Below are 18,963 nucleotides of genomic sequence, written 5' to 3'. Positions count from 1 at the left end.
GTCGTGCAGCGCATGTGTTAATTACTTAACGTGATTAATTTCAAAAAATTAGTTACCGCCGTTAGCGCAATAAATTTGATAGCCCTACTTTAAGCCAAAACTACTCTGGATGAGTGTAAGACATTTTGTCTGTAACGTTAAATACAATTAGAAAATGATTTAAATGAAAAAAAAAAAAATATATATATATATATATATATATATATATATATATATTTAGTATTCATAAACAAAGTACTTAAATCACTATAAATCCATATGAAATTGCCCGTGTTATAACAATCATACCATTAATATAATAATAATGTTATCATATACTGTATGTATAATAATACATAATGCATAATAATAATTTGGATCAGTTCTTCACTTAGGCGCTTTGGAGCATTTCCTGTAAGGCAGATAAACCATTGCTTTATAAAATGCAGGCATGAGCATTGGGGATTTTGAATCCTCCAACCAAACGCCCTGAGAAGAAGCATCAGCTGACGTTAACAGATTTCATCTATTATTCCCCTGCGAACAAACATTGCCCTACAGCATAAGCGAGGATCCGTTCATAAACCACTGACCTCAACCTAAAGCCTTTCATTCATTCTTTCTGACTTGAAATCCTTCCCACAATACAAGATTAAATCCATTTCACATGAATGATTCATGTCTATTTTCTCTATTATTAGACATGATCACGGGTGTTTACTGACTGGAGCCCACCCCGTGAGCTGCTGCCGACAGCCCATTGACCAGAGAAAAGTGCGGTTATCGGCCTAGAGGAGAAGCTGCGCTCGGCTGATAATCCCGCTGAAATTGCACATGGATTTCCTGTTCCGAACGTTGAAAATAAACACACTCTCATAGAATACCAAATGAAAGTGCACACTTACGACCCAAAGTTATATAAAAAAAAAAGAAATAAAATAAACCTCCCTGGCCTGCACCCAACATGAAAACCATTAACAATCACATTCACATAAAGCCATTAAAAACGCATATTTATTGTTTAATTAACCCTTTCAGGGACAATATTCACTACACTGGGCAGCCATTCAGAAGTTGACACTTAAAACCTTAAAAGGCAAGTGAATATTTTTGGTCATTTAAAAAAAAATAAAATAAAGGGTCACCCCTCCAAAAAACTAAAACCGACCGTGATAGAAGAAAAGTATTTTGTTCATCGTACCGTATTTTTATATATTTTATATATTTATATTGGGGCTGTCAAACGATTAAAATTTTTAATCGAGTTAATTACAGCTTAAAAATTAATTAATCGTAATTAATCACAATTTATCGCAATTCAAACCATCTATAAAATATGCCATATTTTTCTGTAAATTATTGTTGGAATGGAAAGATAAGACACAAGATGGATATATACATTCAACATCCGGTACATAAGGACTGTATTTGTTTATTATAACAATAAATCAACAAGATGGCATTAACATTATTAACATTCTGTTAAAGCGATCCATGGATAGAAAGACTTGTAGTTCTTAAAAGAAAAATGTTAGTACTAGTTATAGAAATTTTATATTAAAACCCCTCTTAATGTTTTCGTTTTAATAAAATTTGTAAAATTTTCAATCAAAAAATAAACTAGTAGCCTGCCATTGTTGATGTCAACAATTACTTACACAATGCTCATGGGTGCTGAAGCCTATGAAATCAGTCGCACCCAAGCGCCAGCAGAGGGTGGCAAAACTCCATAAAACACAACCCTAACCCTAACGTCATTTAAATCTGTCTGAGCGGGGCATCTGCGTTAATTGTGTCAAATATTTTAACGTGATTAATTTAAAAAATTAATTGACGCCCGTTAACGCGATAATTTTGACAGCCCTAATTTATATATTTTGATTGAAGCAACTTTTTTTTGATTGAATAATAAAGACACAAATCTACCTCCATATGGCTCCGCCCAGGGATACAATATTTGACTGTGGTAACTACATTGGCACGACACCGACTGGCGTACCATATTCAGTGGATGACAATCTTGGCAAAAAGTATTGCCTAAGCAGTCTGATTTAGAATTGCCCTCAAGAATGATGGGAAACAAAAAAACGCTCATTGTCAACTTATTATTATAAATATTCTTGTAAGTTACCGTATTTTTCGAACTATAAAGTGCCTTGCAAAAGTATTCGGCCCCCTTGAATCTTGCAACCTTTCGCCACATTTCAGGCTTCAAACATAAAGATATAAAATTTAATTTTTTTGTCAAGAATCAACAACAAGTGGGACACAATCGTGAAGTGGAACAACATTTATTGGATAATTTAAACTTTTTTAACAAATAAAAAACTGAAAAGTGGGGCGTGCAATATTATTCGGCCCCTTTACTTTCAGTGCAGCAAACTCACTCCAGAAGTTCAGTGAGGATCTCTGAATGATCCAATGTTGTCCTAAATGACCGATGATGATAAGTAGAATCCACCTGTGTGTAATCAAGTCTCCGTATAAATGCACCTGCTCTGTGATAGTCTCAGGGTTCTGTTTAAAGTGCAGAGAGCATTATGAAAACCAAGGAACACACCAGGCAGGTCCGAGATACTGTTGTGGAGAAGTTTAAAGCCGGATTTGGATACAAAAAGATTTCCCAAGCTTTAAACATCTCAAGGAGCACTGTGCAAGCCATCATATTGAAATGGAAGGAGTATCAGACCACTGCAAATCTACCAAGACCCGGCCGTCCTTCCAAACTTTCTTCTCAAACAAGGAGAAAACTGATCAGAGATGCAGCCAAGAGGCCCATGATCACTCTGGATGAACTGCAGAGATCTACAGCTGAGGTGGGAGAGTCTGTCCATAGGACAACAATCAGTCGTACACTGCACAAATCTGGCCTTTATGGAAGAGTGGCAAGAAGAAAGCCATTTCTCAAAGATATCCATAAAAAGTCTCGTTTAAAGTTTGCCACAAGCCACCTGGGAGACACACCAAACATGTGGAAGAAGGTGCTCTGGTCAGATGAAACCAAAATTGAACTTTTTGGCCACAATGCAAAACGATATGTTTGGCGTAAAAGCAACACAGCTCATCACACTCTCCATCCAACCTCACTGAGCTCGAGCTGTTTTGCAAGGAAGAATGGGCAAGAATGTCAGTCTCTCGATGTGCAAAACTGATAGAAACATACCCCAAGCGACTTGCAGCTGTAATTGGAGCAAAAGGTGGCGCTACAAAGTATTAACGCAAGGGGGCCGAATAATATTGCACGCCCCACTTTTCAGTTTTTTACTTGTTAAAAAAGTTTAAATTATCCAATAAATTTTGTTCCACTTCACGATTGTGTCGCACTTGTTGTTGATTCTTGACAAAAAATTTAAATTTTATATCTTTATGTTTGAAGCCTGAAATGTGGCGAAAGGTTGCAAGGTACAAGGGGGCCGAATACTTTTGCAAGGCACTGTAAATCGCAGTTTTTGTCATAGTTTGGCTGAGAGTGCGACTTATACTCAGGAGCATGTGAAATTATTAACACATTATGATATCATTTCACATGTTATTTTGGTGTTTTGGAGTGACACTGATGGTTTGGCAACCTTTTTAGCATGTTCTTTATGCTATAGTTATCTGAATAACTAGTAATAAATAGTTAAGGCTACATTCGTGTTCTGCCTTTGGGAATGTGTGTTCAATTGTATTATTGACTTTCTTTTATATTGAAATTAAAGATGTCCCAATCGATCAGCATCCCGTTCGATCGGGTCCGATCACGTCATTTTCAAAGTATCGGAATCGGCAAAAAAATATCGGACATGCCTATTTTTAATATATATATATTTTTTAATTAAATTGTTTTCTAATTGTATTTAATGTTACAGACAAAATGTCTTACATTCATCCAGAGTCTTTAGTTTTGGCTTAAAGTAGGGCTATCAAATTTATCGCGTAAATGGCAGTAATTAATTTTTTTAAATTTATCACGTTAAAATATTTAACGCAATTAACGCATGCGCTGCACGACCCACTCACGCATTGTCGTGTTCCATCTATAATGGCGCCGTTTTACCTATATATAGAGCTAACAGGCAACGTAAAATGAGTAGAGAGAATTTTGACAGTCTTTGGAACCTCTTTTTAATTGGCTAAAGCCTTAAAATCCCCCTCTCAACAATTAGAGATATCGTGGGAAGCAATGTGGGGAAGAACGGTAGTGGTTGATCTTTTACTTAACACCCTATGTTACTTCCCAACGCGGAGAAGATATATCAATTGGTAGCCCTACGCACAGTCATGGTTGCACTTCCCATCATGCATTTGGGCAGAACAGTTAAATGGCTACAGTATCATTTACTGAAAGCTCAACAAATACACTAGATGGCAATATTTAGTCACAATATACAAAGTCACATTTATCCTTTAAGAATTACAAGTCTTTCTATCCGTGGATCCCTCTCACAGAAAGAATGTTAATAATGTAAATGCCATCTTGAGGATTTATTGCCATAATAAACAAATACAGTATTTATGTACTGTATGTTGAATGTTATGTTGAATGTATATATTCGTCCCGAGTTTTATTCATTTTTTTCTTAATGCATTGCCAAAATGTATATGATCGGGAAAAATTATCGGGAATGATTGGAATTGAATCAGGAGCAAAAAAAAGCAATCGGATCGGGAAATATCGGGATCGGCATATACTCAAACTAAAACGATCGGACGGGAGCAAAAAAACATAATCGGAACAACCCTAATTGAAATGCATGCTCTTGGTTTGAGGAGCTTTCACTCGCACTTGTTTACGCGAAGAAGAGCGCTCACACGCCTGAAGAAGACGGACAGCAACGCAGCGTTTCTGAGCGAGTGGGCGAGAGAGAGAGAGAGAGAGAGAGAGAGACACAGCTGCGAACCTACGTTCATTGTTTATGCTCGTAAAATATCCTAACAGAGGCAACGCCTGTGTGTATCATCTTTTCTGTTGTTGTTGTGTGTTTTCCACCCGTGATCGGACACATAGGCTACGTTCATACTACAGGTCTTAATGCACGAATCCGATTTTTTCGTGTTTTTCCGACTCGAGTGAGGCATTAACTTGACGGTCTGAACGTGACAGTCGCATAGAACGGGACCATTTCAAATCCGATCTGGGTCACTTTCGTATGTGGTCTAAATCCGATCTGGGCCACATTTTTCCAGACTGTCGCGGCGGTCTGTACTGTCCAGTCCCGCAAATCGGATTTAATGCAGCAATTACGTCATCAAATAGCGAGAGAGTCGTTACCGTAGCGATGCACCTGTGCGTTATTAGCGCCTAGCTTGCAGTGAACACGGCTTTTGAGGAAGGGCAGAGCTTGACAGCAGTCATAAAAAATAAAAATGGGTTGAGGATAAGCCTGAGAATGCTCAGTTTTCTCTCTGTTCCAAGTGAGCAATATTTCAACATTGCCTCCACGGCCGAGAGTCGGGACAAACTGCCCGTATGTGTTTGTGACGTGCACGGACAGTGTGTGCAAGCTATCGATCCATATAAACTTTGAATATAAGCCTAAACGGGGATTATTTATGTCTGTTATTTGTGTCCACCTTTTGAAAAGCAAAATATGATATCCCTGGAATGACGGATGACGTCTGTCATTTGTTTTGATGGTTCTGCGCATGCGGGTCTTCTTGCTTAGCGCGCGTCGGACTGCGAATTAGTGCGCATGCGTAATACTTGAACGGTCTCAATGGATAAAGGCAGTCTGAACGGGCACGCCAAAAAAACGGATATGACAAAAAATTGGATTCGTGCAGTATGAACGTAGCCTTAGAGCCAGTTGTGTGGTTGTTTGAACGATGTGCTAATGCTAGTGAACGCACACTAACCATTTGTGTCATTGCTGTAATAGCACCTAATTGTCATTTATTTAGGTTGATGCGAACTTGTTTGGTATCGAGGACGAAATTGATGCAGCAAATTATACTGGCGTCCAGCATCGTCATTTGGGAGTTTAGCTCGCTGTATAGCCAGGACCGAGCCGTAGCGTCCTGGTGAGGACAGTATATTCACATTTCGTTGTTCACGCGTCATGTAACATCATACTGTACACCTTTTCAGCATTTTGTTCTTTATTGTATTTCTATATTAAATTGCCTTTCAAGATGACATATCTGTTCTATGTGTTGGATTTTATCAAGTAAATTTCCCCAAAAAATGCGACTTATACACCGGTGCGACTTATATATTTTTTTTCTCTTCTTCGGGCATTTTATGGCTGGTGCGACTTATACTCAGGTGCGACTTGTAGTCCGAAAAATACGGTAATCGAAACCTTAAAACACGCCATTTAAGAAACAATTATGGCGTTTTCTTTTTTTTTTTTTTTTTTTTTTAATTACGTCCTTTACGTCCAGCTCAAAAATTCAGATGTGTGTCATTAATCTAGGTGTGGCACACTGATTGACAAGAAAATTTGAAAGTGGCACTCCACACCAAAAAGGTTGCTGACCCCGATCTATAGAAAGGATATGCAAACCGTTGTCAGGTATGATATAAAAATCTTTGCCTGGGGCGCCATATTGGCTTGAGCCATGCTTGCTGTTAAAGACAGAATTCTCGCATTGAATTATCTCATGAAACATGTGATTGACATGTCGTAACAAGTCAACAAGGATTGAGGATGAGCCGTCCCAGAGAGTTATGGAGGTGAGCTTTGCATCTGTTTAAAGAGTGGTTACTACGCTGCTGTGCTTTATTTAAACTTGACAGCTTTGCGGGAAACAGAGCCCCAGCAAAACACCTCTTGCCGCCTCTGTCAGTCATTTGACCCTGCAGATTATGCCACGTTGTCAGTGACAGCCTGTCAGCGGAGACAAAAGCTCCTGTGCGGTCAGAGCAACATGAGGAACGAGGATCACCAGCCTGCTACACTTTTACATTCCTTACAGTGTTTCAGAACTGCACTGGCACAGTGAAGGTCACAATTTGTGCTTATTTTCAGGAAGAACAGAAAATCCTTTTTATTTGCTATAGAGGAAATTATGGTTGGACAGCGGCAACGTGGACAGAAGGAGCAAAGGAGAACACTGAAGAATACAAATATCTGTGCGTATTTGGAAACAAGCAATAGGATTAAGCAGAATTACAGCATCAGTGTTATGTGGCAACATCAATGATTAATATGATATGCAGTCCCTGACAAAAGTCTTGACGCTTATCCCATTTTGTAGAAACAATTGCTAGCAACCTGACTTTTAATTATTCAATTGGTTTCAGAAATGGCTCATATGAAAGCTAAGACCCTCCCAAATGATGTTGAATGTACAAAAATATATTTGTTTCACTGAAAACAGATTTATCATTTAATGAAGACATAAAGGTCAAATTTTGGCAAGACAAAAGTATTGTCGCCTACAGAAAGTAGTGTGAAAATTGAACAAAAAAATGTTCTTCAAATACAAAAATATGTTACATAACATAAGTGAATTAAATAGTGATGCTGTGAGATACAAATTTTATATTTTGTATGACTTCCATGGGCTTGAAGGACTGCATCCATGCGGTTAGGCAAAGATTCATACAATTTACTGATGAAGTCATCGGTATCAACAAAGAAAGCAGTCTTGCATGGCTCCGAGAGTTCATCAACATTCTTAGGTTTCGGCTTCCATGCTTCCTCTTTCATCCTACCCCAGACATGCTCAAGGATGTTCATGTCTGGTGACTGGGCTGGTCAGTCCTGGAGGATCTTGATCATTTTTGCCATGAGGAACTTTGAGGTAGAGATTGAATTATGCGATGGAGCACCATCCTGCTGCAGAATTTGTCCCTTTTTATGGTCAGGAATGTATGAGGCAGCTAAGATTTGTTGATATTTCAGACTATTTATGTTGCCTTCCACCCTGAAGATCTCTCAGGGTGCAGACAATTAAAAAACCGTGTGGCATTTGCCAAGGCCCACAGCCTTTAAAAAGGATGGACGCTGGAGATTTGCCAAAAGGTGGATTTTTCAGATGAATCTTCCATTGAATTACGTCACAGTCGCCACAAATATTGCAGGAGACCTACTGGAGCCCGCATGGACCCGAGATTCAGTCAGAAAACAGTGAAGTTTGGCGGTGGCAAAATCATGGTCTGGGGTTACATCCAGTATGGGGTGTGCAAAAGATCTGCACGGTAGAAGGCAACATAAATATTCTGAAATATCAACAAATCTTAGCTGCCTCTTACATTCCTAACCATAAAAAGGGACAAATTCAGCAGCAGGATGGTGCTCCATCGCATACTTCAATCTCTACCTCAAAGTTCTCACGGCAAAGAAGATCAAGATCCTCCAGGACTGGCCAATCGCTGTTATAAGCATTCAATAATGCTCATGACAGTGTCATGTATTAATTATGATTGTCTTATGACAGTTTTATGGCGCGACTGTCAAATAAAGTGTTACCAAATACCATAACTAGCAATTAATGAAACACTGGAAAAGCACCTAAAGACATAATAAGCACAGAACATGAATTTTGATATTTACATCTGTAGCGCTGCAAAGCTTGCTCGGAGGCATGTTGGAAGACAACAGGGTTGACAGCTGGTGGCAGCAGAGGTTGACTCTCTCCCCCAGCAATGATGGGAGCAATGATGGCCAAATGAAGCTTCTTGGAGCCAATTGGTTCAAAGCTTCATGTTGGTTCATTTGGTCTTATGACATTCTTATGATGGCACTGTCATATAACTTGTTACCGGTTTATATCTTTTGGGGTAAATATCCTATAATACATTGAGGACAGCTGCAGCATACAGTCCAGTGCGGTTTATCTGTGAACAAATGCCGTTTTCGTGTCAAATTTGATTGGTGGCGGCTTGTAGTCAGGTTCGCCATATAGTCAAAAAATTACAGTATATGAACTGTGATTAATCATACATTGAAGAAGAAGAGGAAGAAGAAGAGTATAACCTACTACATAACCACATTAAGCTAAAGAAATAAAATAAAAAATAAAAAAAAACTGTCAATTCCGTGAAGAGAAACATAAAACACAGAAATGAAGCATCATTCATCCAAAGAGCATGGGTGCCCTGTTGTGGAGAAAATATATTTTCTATTATGAAACTAAAAGGATCATATCTCCGGTTTTCCGTGGTCAATCGGTGCCAAACAAAAACTGGAAAAGTGGTTAAAATCCGCGCTTTCGAGTCATGTTAACGGCAGAACTGTGAAATACTTCATTTTTTTACGGTGCTTTAAAGACGCCACTTGATTGAATAGGCCTGTGTGATCATTGAATGGCACGCTTGAGTCTGATTGGTATAATGGATTCATGTGATTATTTTTCCGACCAAGGGCGTAGGTTTGCATAGGGACAGTAGGGACATAACACTAGCAACTTTTCAGGATCCTCAAATTGTCCTCACCAACTTTCAGGCAACCTTATTTGTATTGTATAATGAGTTCAGTTATGTAGGTAATTTAGATTGTCTTTTTTTATGTTTTAAGGATAGAATTGACCGTACTATTATTAAGTGATATACAGTGCCTTGCAAAAGTATTCGGCCCCCTTGAATCTTGCAACCTTTCGCCACATTTCAGGCTTCAAACATAAAGATATGAAATTTAATTTTTTTGGCAAGAATAAACAACAAGTGGGACACAATCGTGAAGTGGAACAACATTTATTGGATAATTTAAACTTTTTTAACAAATAAAAAACTGAAAAGTGGGGCATGCAATATTATTCGGCCCCTTTACTTTCAGTGCAGCAAACTCACTCCAGAAGTTCAGTGAGGATCTCTGAATGATCCAATGTTGTCCTAAATGACCGATGATGATAAATAGAATCCAACTGTGTGTAATCAAGTCTCCGTATAAATGCACCTGCTCTGTGATAGTCTCAGGGTTCTGTTTAAAGTGCAGAGAGCATTATGAAAACCAAGGAACACACCAGGCAGGTCCGAGATACTGTTGTGGAGAAGTTTAAAGCCGGATTTGGATACAAAAAGATTTCCCAAGCTTTAAACATCTCAAGGAGCACTGTGCAAGCCATCATACTGAAATGGAAGGAGCATCAGACCACTGCAAATCTACCAAGACCCGGCCGTCCTTCCAAACTTTCTTCTCAAACAAGGAGAAAACTGATCAGAGATGCAGCCAAGAGGCCCATGATCACTCTGGATGAACTGCAGAGATCTACAGCTAAGGTGGGAGAGTCTGTCCATAGGACAACAATCAGTCGTACACTGCACAAATCTGGCCTTTATGGAAGAGTGGCATGAAGAAAGCCATTTCTCAAAGATATCCATTAAAAGTCTCATTTAAAGTTTGCCACAAGCCACCTGGGAGACACACCAAACATGTGGAAGAAGGTGCTCTGGTCAGATGAAACCAAAATTGAACTTTTTGGCCACAATGCAAAACGATATGTTTGGCGTAAAAGCAACACAGCTCATCACCCTGAACACACCATCCCCACTGTCAAACATGGTGGTGGCAGCATCATGGTTTGGGCCTGCTTTTCTTCAGCAGGGACAGGGGAGATGGTTAAAATTGACGGGAAGATGGATGCAGCCAAATACAGGAACATTCTGGAAGAAAACCTGTTGGTATCTGCACAAGACCTGAGACTGGGACGGAGATTTATCTTCCAACAGGACAATGATCCAAAACATAAAGCCAAATCTACAATGGAATGGTTCAAAAATAAACGTATCCAGGTGTTAGAATGGCCAAGTCAAAGTCCAGACCTGAATCCAATCGAGAATCTGTGGAAAGAGCTGAAGACTGCTGTTCACAAACACTCTCCATCCAAACTCACTGAGCTCGAGCTGTTTTGCAAGGAAGAATGAGCAAGAATGTCAGTCTCTCGATGTGGAAAACTGATAGAAACATACCCCAAGCGACTTGCAGCTGTAAATTGGAGCAAAAGGTGGCGCTACAAAGTATTAACGCAAGCGGGCCGAATAATATTGCACGCCCCACTTTTCAGTTTTTTATTTGTTAAAAAAGTTTAAATTATCCAATAAATTTTGTTCCACTTCACGATTGTGTCCCACTTGTTGTTGATTCTTGACAAAAAATTAAAATTTTATATCTTTATGTTTGAAGCCTGAAATGTGGCGAAAGGTTGCAAGGTTCAAGGGGGCCGAATACTTTTGCAAGGCACTGTATTTACATTATTTTCAGATTTACATTTACCCCTTTTCACTTGCTGAATGTGCCGGACCGTCATTATTTTAATTAACCTCATATGCATGTTTGATTGGCTGATGATATGCCCCCCCCCCACAAACAAACACACACACACACATGCAGTACCACTCAGCCTCGACAACAATACAACATGTCGACAACATGCCGCCTCCTCCGACCCCTTTGAAGAGGAGGGATATTCGAAGTTTTTCTCGGCCAGCAGCAGCTACTGTAAGGAATGTAAAAGACGTCAGTGTTGTGGACATGGGAAACACATCACTAATTTTGCTACTGAAAGTCCGACTTGCATCAGAGTTAGCATAGCATTAAACTGTGTGAACATGCTAACCTGCAAAACCCGAGTGGGAAGCTGCTTAAAGAGAAATGTCATGTATGTGTTTTCTGCTGTAAACGTTATGCGTTTTTTTTTTTTTTTTTTTTCAGTTATATTTATTAATTTAGACAATGTTGAATAGTCCAAAGACAAATGTTTATTTATTTTTTTTGCAATCCCGGACAGTTAAGAGATTATTAATAGGTTTGTATTTATTGTGTATGTTGAATTTGCTAATAAAATCCAGAAATTTGTTCTGGAAGATTTCAAAAATGTTTCTTTAGTAGTTTTTGACAACAAAGGTTTGAATCAAATGGTGTATCACCTGAACCAATACACATGAAAGTTAGTATAAGTCAAAACAGATTTATTTTGGATTCATCATTTGGCCTATTAATTAATTAGGTTCATATTCATGAGAAATGATGCCCTGACCCCCGTTCACCCAATCTGTTTTGGTTTAATAATGTCCCTTCCTCAGCAAAAAGTGTACATGCAGGTTATGCTGTTATATCGTCCCTAACAATGTTGAGACCAAACCTACGCCCTTGGTTGCGACGTCTCATTGGTGAAACTGGTAGCGTCACTTTTGGTGTCTCTGGCAAATAAAAGTAAATAAAGAGCAAAAATGTAACTACTGGAGCCCAAAGTAGCGTACTAAGAGTAGTGTTTCTTCTTCAAAAATCTACTCAAATAATAGTAAAGAGTATAGCTTAGTAAAACTACCATTTCTCAAAGTCACTCAAGTAAATGTAACGGAGTAAATGGAACGGGTTACTACCCAGCTCTGATGCTGTGCACTTCGACATTTTCATCCTGGTTGCAGTACTATTTTTGGCCACCAGTTTTACATATTGCTCCTTTAAGAAACATCGAAGATGCTTAAATACAGTAATGTATATGCCAAGCCTGAGGTGGCGCCATAACGAGGCCACAAGTAGTTAAAGAATAAATAAACGGAGAAAAAGAAACCGGAAAACAAAAGGGAAAATACTGAAATGAAAAAAAATGTTCATCTCCACCTATTATTGAGAGAGCGATAACAAAAATTCCCATTGGCAATATGTGACATCCTTACTGGAAAAACAACTTACAGCTGCGATTGCCTTAGAGGTCTCCTTGCATCCATTTTCCATTGTTTTTTTTTTTCTAAATCTTTGATATCCTTTTATCGAGTTTGCAAGACCATTTGCATTTCAAATTTTGCAGTGAGCCGTGTTGTCTCTGTCAATGGCTCTCCTGAGATGAGTGGGCGGGTGTGCGGCAAGCACCAGGTGGGCTGGTACTTGCATAATAGGGTGACAATATGATGTCACATTTCAAGTTTTTTTGCTTGCAGTCATGTGACCTGCAAAGATGATTATAATCAATTGAAATACCACATGGATGACAAGCTTCAATCAGGTCGCACGCTTATTTTGACCTACAGTATATCACAAAAGTGAGTACACCCCTCGCGTTCCTGCAGATATTTAAGTATATCTTTTCATGGGACAACACTGACAAAATGACACTTTGACACAATGACAAGTAGTCTGTGAGCAGCTTATATAATAGAGTTAATTTAATTTCCCCTCAAAATAACTCAAAATATAGCCATTAATATCTAAAGCCTTGGCAACAAAAGTGAGTACACCCCTTAGTAAATACGTACATCCCTAAATGTCCAAATTGAGCACTGCTTGTCATTTTCCCTCCAAAATGTCATGTGACTCGTTACAGGAGTGCTGTCAGCATTGCTGCAGAGATTGAAGAGGTGGGGTTCAGCCTGTTAGTGCTCAGACCATATGCCGCACTCTACATCAAATTGGTGTGCATGGCTGTCACCCCAGGATGAAGTCTCTTCTAAAGACAGTACACAAGAAAGCCCGCCCATCTCATCAGACCATAGGACATGGTTCCAGTAATCCATGTGAATTGTTGACATGTCTTCAGCAAACTGTTTGCGGGCTTTCTCGTATTCATTCAATATTTGTAAAAACTACTATTTAAAAAAAAAGAGAAAAAAAAAACCGACTTTAAAACATGATTGTCTCGCATATTTTAAACTTTTAAACAAATTACGTCGCAATGAAAAAAATGGTGTCTGTAAAAAGGTCATGGATATCCACCTCATAACTCGCTTAATTGTTTGGGTTTTTTTTGCTACTTTGTCGCATTTTCTCCGAGATGTTAGATGATAAATAATCGATCTAAACAAAGAAAATTTGGGGAAAAAAAAAAAAGTTTAAAAGGGTAAATATTAGGGCTGTCAAAATTAGCGCGTTAACGGGCATTAATCAATTTTTTAAATTAATCACGTTAAAATATTTGACGCAATTAACGCAGATGTCCCGCTCAGACAGATTTAAATGACAGTACAGTGAAACGCTCACTTGTTGTTATGGAGTTTTGCCGCCCTCTGCTGGCGCTTGGGTGCGACTGATTTTATAGGATTCAGCACCCATGAGCATTGTGTATGTAATTATTGACATCAACAATGGCGGGCTACTAGTTTATTTTTTGATTGAAAATTTTACAAATTTTGTTAAAACGAAAACATTAAGAGGGGTTTTAATATAACATTTCTATAACTTGTACTAACATTTATCTTTTAAGAACTACAAGTCTTTCTATCCATGGATCGCTTTAACAGAATGTTAATAATGTTAATGCCATCTTGTTGATTTATTGTTATAATAAACAAATACAGTCCTTATGTACCGTATGTTGAATGTATATATCCATCTTGTGTCTTATCTTTCCATTCCAACAATAATTTACAGAAAAATATGGCATATTTTATAGATGGTTTGAATTGCGATTAATTGCGATTAATTACGATTAATCAATTTTTAAGCTGTAATTAACTCGATTAAAAATTTTAATCGTTTGACAGCCCTAGTAAATATATGAAAAAGAAAATCTCGAACACTCTTTGATGTCTGCAATTTCTGCATCGCGATTGCCTGGCACAGCCAGACTAATCTCCCTGTATTTTTCAAACACTGTGAGAGATAGTCTGGGACCCAGCCCATTAACGGCCTCTCGAACAAGGTACAAAATCAATCGTCCAATCAGATTCCTTTATTTGCGTGACGTGTTCTTAACGAGTAACGTCACTCTCGAACGCCGAAAGTCGTGTCTACAACAACACAGATAGCGAACGGGAGAGCCGAGAATATGTTCCAATCCGCGCTAAAACCAGTTTTCAATTTCCAAAAACACATTGAAACAAGTCATTGACAACAGTCAACATGGCTCGCGCTAGCCATGTTAAATAAACTTCTCCATTCTCCGCTCACGCTAATTACTTGTCGCTTTAGCAATGTCACGTCTGCCCGTCGCTGATTGGTCCACTCCGCTGTCTGTTTGTTGTAGCTTGCTCCGCCCTCGGAATTTGATCCGCCGGACGGTCGCCAGACTCAATCGCTGGAACAGCGGTGAGTCTGGTATACCGGGCAAGCATCGCGATCCTTGTTATATGACCATGTTTCACCCATTAAATCCCCCAAAAATCCAGCTATGGCCATTCACAGCTGTGGCTTGACACTCATACATGTTACATGAAGTTTTTGGATCGAAACAAGGTAAGTATGCGATAATATCTCGCATAATTATAATTCTGCTCTTTCATGCTCTGATCTCCAGATAGGGTTTCGCTGCTTAATTTTTTTTGATGCAGATTTTTCAGCCACACATCTATGATGCAAATCTCCCGTTCCACCACATCCCAAAGATGCTCTATTGGATTGAGATCTGGTGACTGTGGAGGCCATTTGAGTACAGTGAACTCATTGTCATGTTCAAGAAACCAGTCTGAGATGATTCCAGCTTTATGACATGGCACATTATCCTGCTGAAAGTAGCCATCAGAAGTTGGGTACATTGTGGTCATAAAGGGATGGACATGGTCAGCAACAATACTCAGGTAGGCTGTGGCGTTCCAGCGATGCTCAATTGGTACCAAGGGGCCCAAAGAGTGCCAAAAAAATATTCCCCACACCATTACACCACCACCACCAGCCTGAACCGTTGATACAAGGCAGGATGGATCCATGCTTTCATGTTGTTGACGCCAAATTCTGACCGTACCATCGGAATGTCGCAGCAGAAATCGAGACTCATCAGACCAGGCAACGTTTTTCCAATCTTCTATTGTCCAATGTGGATGAGCTCGTGCAAATTGTAGCCTCAGTTTCCTGTTCTTAGCTGAAAGGAGTGGCACCCGGCGTGGTCTTCTGCTGCTGTAGCTCATCTGCCTCAAAGTTCGTCGTACTGTGCGTTTAGAGATGTTCTTCTGCCTACCTTGGTTGTAAAGGGTGGTTATTTGAGTCACTGTTGCCTTTCTATCAGCTCGAACCAGTTTGGTCATTCTCCTCTGACCTCTGGCATCAATAAGGCATTTCCGCCCACAGAACTGCCGCTCACTGGATATTTTTTTCTTTTTCGGACCATTCTCTGTAAACCCTAGAGATAGTTGTGCGTGAAAATCCCAGTAGATCAGCAGTTTCTGAAATACTCAGACCAGCCCATCTGGCACCAACAACCATGCCACGTTCAAAGTCACTCAAATCACCTTTTCTTCCCCATACTGATGCTTGGTTTGAACTGCAGCAGATTGTCTTAAACCATGTCGAAATGCCTAAATGCAATGAGTTGCCGCCATGTGATTGGCTGATTAGAAATTGTTAACGAACAGTTGGACAGGTGTACCTAATAAAGTGGCCGGTGAGTGTATACACACATATATACAGTAAATACTGTACATACACGTTTATTACCTTTTTGCATCAGGAGAAAATACTTTTGCTATTTACTTGCACAGTAAATTTTAAACCGACTACTTTTGTACTTTTTTTTTTTTTACTTGCAATTTTTTTGCACCTTTATTTATACTTTTACTGGAGTAAAAAGTGAGTACTTCCTCCACCACTGTATATGGTTGTTGTTTTAACTCAAGTCTTGTGAACTCGTAGTGTTTTTTTTCCCCTCAAAACCTTTGGTAAAATTCCCAATTGTATAACCTTTAGGGCATTCAACTTTAGGGCAGACTCTGAAAACTGTTTCTAAGGGCACAACAGCACTACCGTGAAACGTTAGGTGTGCACACCACTGTCACAAGCATTTGAAAACAAACTTGGGGCGACTCCCTCAGTACTGCTTGCTATCAGAGACTGGAGGCATAGTATCTAAATGACACAGTTATCTTCCGAGAGCCAAGTTTCCTTATTAAGAATGTTCCGGGCGGACAGTCTTATCTAGCAGGAATAATCTAGTGCGCCCAAGTGTTCCATTTTTTTCTGATGTTCTACAGCTCGGTTTGTAATTTGAGAGGAACAGTGACTAACACCGGATCTTCCATCACACATCACATTTTCATTGAAAGTACTCACAGAAACTGTCATCCAGATTGAAGGCCACTGTCTTATCTCGTGGTTGATCGGGCAGCGCAATACTTCTGGATGTCCCTCGTTTGGATGGTGACGCGTGGACATTGGCCGTTTCCTGGTTACAGAGAGAACCAAAAAGAGAGAGCTGTCAAATCACACGCTACCTGTGCTTTTTTGATTCTGATCAAGGAGAGGTGGCACCGCAGGTCATTGAGACCAGCTGGCAGTTGTCCAGACAAGTATAGATGCATTAAAAATGTTATAAAAGTCAAATTAAATTATATGGGGGATACATTTTATTCAGCAAATAAAAGGACAAATGAATCGGGAAAGTTGAATGGAAAGACTGATGCAGTTAGGCTTACAAGCTGTAAACCCGTATTGAGTTTACAATGGATTTGTTTCATCCCGTATTATCATGAAACACGAAAATAGTGTGTGATTTGTATAATGAACGAATATTAATCAAGTTAAAAAAAAAAAAAAAAAATTAGGGCTGTCGAAATTATCGAGTTAACGAGCGGTATTAATTTTTTTAATTAATCCCGTTAAAATATTTGACGCAATTAACGCACAATTGCCCCGCTCAAACAGATTAAAATGACAGTACAGTGAAAGATGTACTTGTTGTGTTTTTCGGAGTTTTGCCGCCCTCTGCTGGCGCTTGGGTGCGACTGATTTTATAGGCTTCAGCGCCCATGAGCATTGTATAAGTAATTATTGACATCAACAATGGCGGGCTACTAGTTTATTTTTTGACTGAAAATTTTGCAAATTTTATTCAAACGAAAATATGAAGAGGGGTTTTAATATAAAATTTCTATAACTTGTACTAAAATTTATCTTTTAAGAACTACAAGTCTTTCTATCCATGAATCGCTTTAACAGAATGTTAATAATGGTAATGCCATCTTGTTGATTTATTGTTATAATAAAGAAATACAGTACTTATGTACCGTATGTTGAATGTATATATCCGTCTTGTGTCTTATCTTTCCATTCCAACAATAATTTACAGAAAAATATGGCATATTTTATAGATGGTTTGAATTGCGATTAATTGCGATTAATTACGATTAATTAATTTTTAAGCTGTAATTAACTCGATTAAAAATTTTAATCGTTTTACACCCCTAAAAAAATATATATAGTAAACGTATTCCCCACCTCTCCTGCTTTGTCACCAATGAGCTGACAGAACACTGACATACGAGTATCACAAGACAAAATCCCACTCATCTCATTGGTCGAGGTACTGTCGCTTGTCATAATGATAAACGGAAGACAACATGGACATGGACGACAAAAAAAATATTTATAATAAATGAATAAAAAGTAGCAAAGAAGTTTATTATTGTTATATTTTTTTCTTACGCCACAAATTGTTCTGCCTTGTACAGTGGGGCAAATAAGTATTTAGTCAACCACCAATTGTGCAAGTTCTACTTGAAAAGATGAGAGAGGCCTGTAATTGTCAACATACGTAAACCTCAACCGCAGGAGACAGAATGTGGAAGAAAAAAAAAAAAAAAACAGAAAATCACATTGTTTGATTTTTAATGAATTTATTTCCAAATTAGACTGGAAAATAAGTATTTGGTCACCTACAAACAAGAGAGATTTCTGGCTGTCAAAGAGATCTAACTTCTTCTAACGAGGTCTAACGAGGCTCAACTCGTTACCCTGTATTAATGGCACCTGTTTTAACTCATTATTGGTATAAAAGACACCTGTCCACAACATCAGCCAGTCAGTCACACTCCACTATGGCCAAGACCAAAGGGCTGTCGAGGGACACCAGAGACAACCTTGTAGACCTGCACCAGGCTGGGAAGACTGAATCTGATATCTGGTCATTTCCTGTTGATTTGGGGATTTTTTTGTTTTTCCCATTGAAAATGAATGGGAAAAATTTTGGACGTCCATGGCCGTCAATGGCATTGAGTTACATAGGCGTTGATAGAATTCAAGTCCATTATCATCAATAGATTTGACATACATGGCCGTCAATGGCAACAATGCAATGTAGATTCTATTGGAAATTCCATTGAAAGTGAATGGGACATTTTTCAATAAAAATGAATGGGAAAGTTTTAGGCAAATTCCCGGGGAACCGTAGATTTTTTCCAAATTCTGTATACAA

At 38.8% G+C, this 18,963-nt stretch overlaps 1 protein-coding gene across 2 annotated transcripts in view; it reads right to left on the bottom strand.

Annotated features, from left to right (window-relative positions):
• Positions 1 to 18,963, bottom strand: part of xirp2a (xin actin binding repeat containing 2a) — a 163,381-nt gene that overhangs the window by 85,000 nt on the left and 59,418 nt on the right. For both annotated transcript variants that reach the window (XM_057829637.1, XM_057829636.1), the window contains exon 2: positions 16,824 to 16,935. In XM_057829637.1, coding sequence (XP_057685620.1) covers positions 16,824 to 16,935 — 112 coding nt within the window. The remainder of the gene's footprint in view (positions 1 to 16,823; positions 16,936 to 18,963) is intronic.

Source organism: Corythoichthys intestinalis, chromosome 2 (genome assembly GCF_030265065.1).
Source record: "Corythoichthys intestinalis isolate RoL2023-P3 chromosome 2, ASM3026506v1, whole genome shotgun sequence".
Lineage (NCBI taxonomy): Eukaryota > Metazoa > Chordata > Actinopteri > Syngnathiformes > Syngnathidae > Corythoichthys > Corythoichthys intestinalis.
The sequence above is the reverse complement of the archived record's forward strand: the minus strand, read 5'-3'. Positions and strand labels throughout refer to the sequence as shown.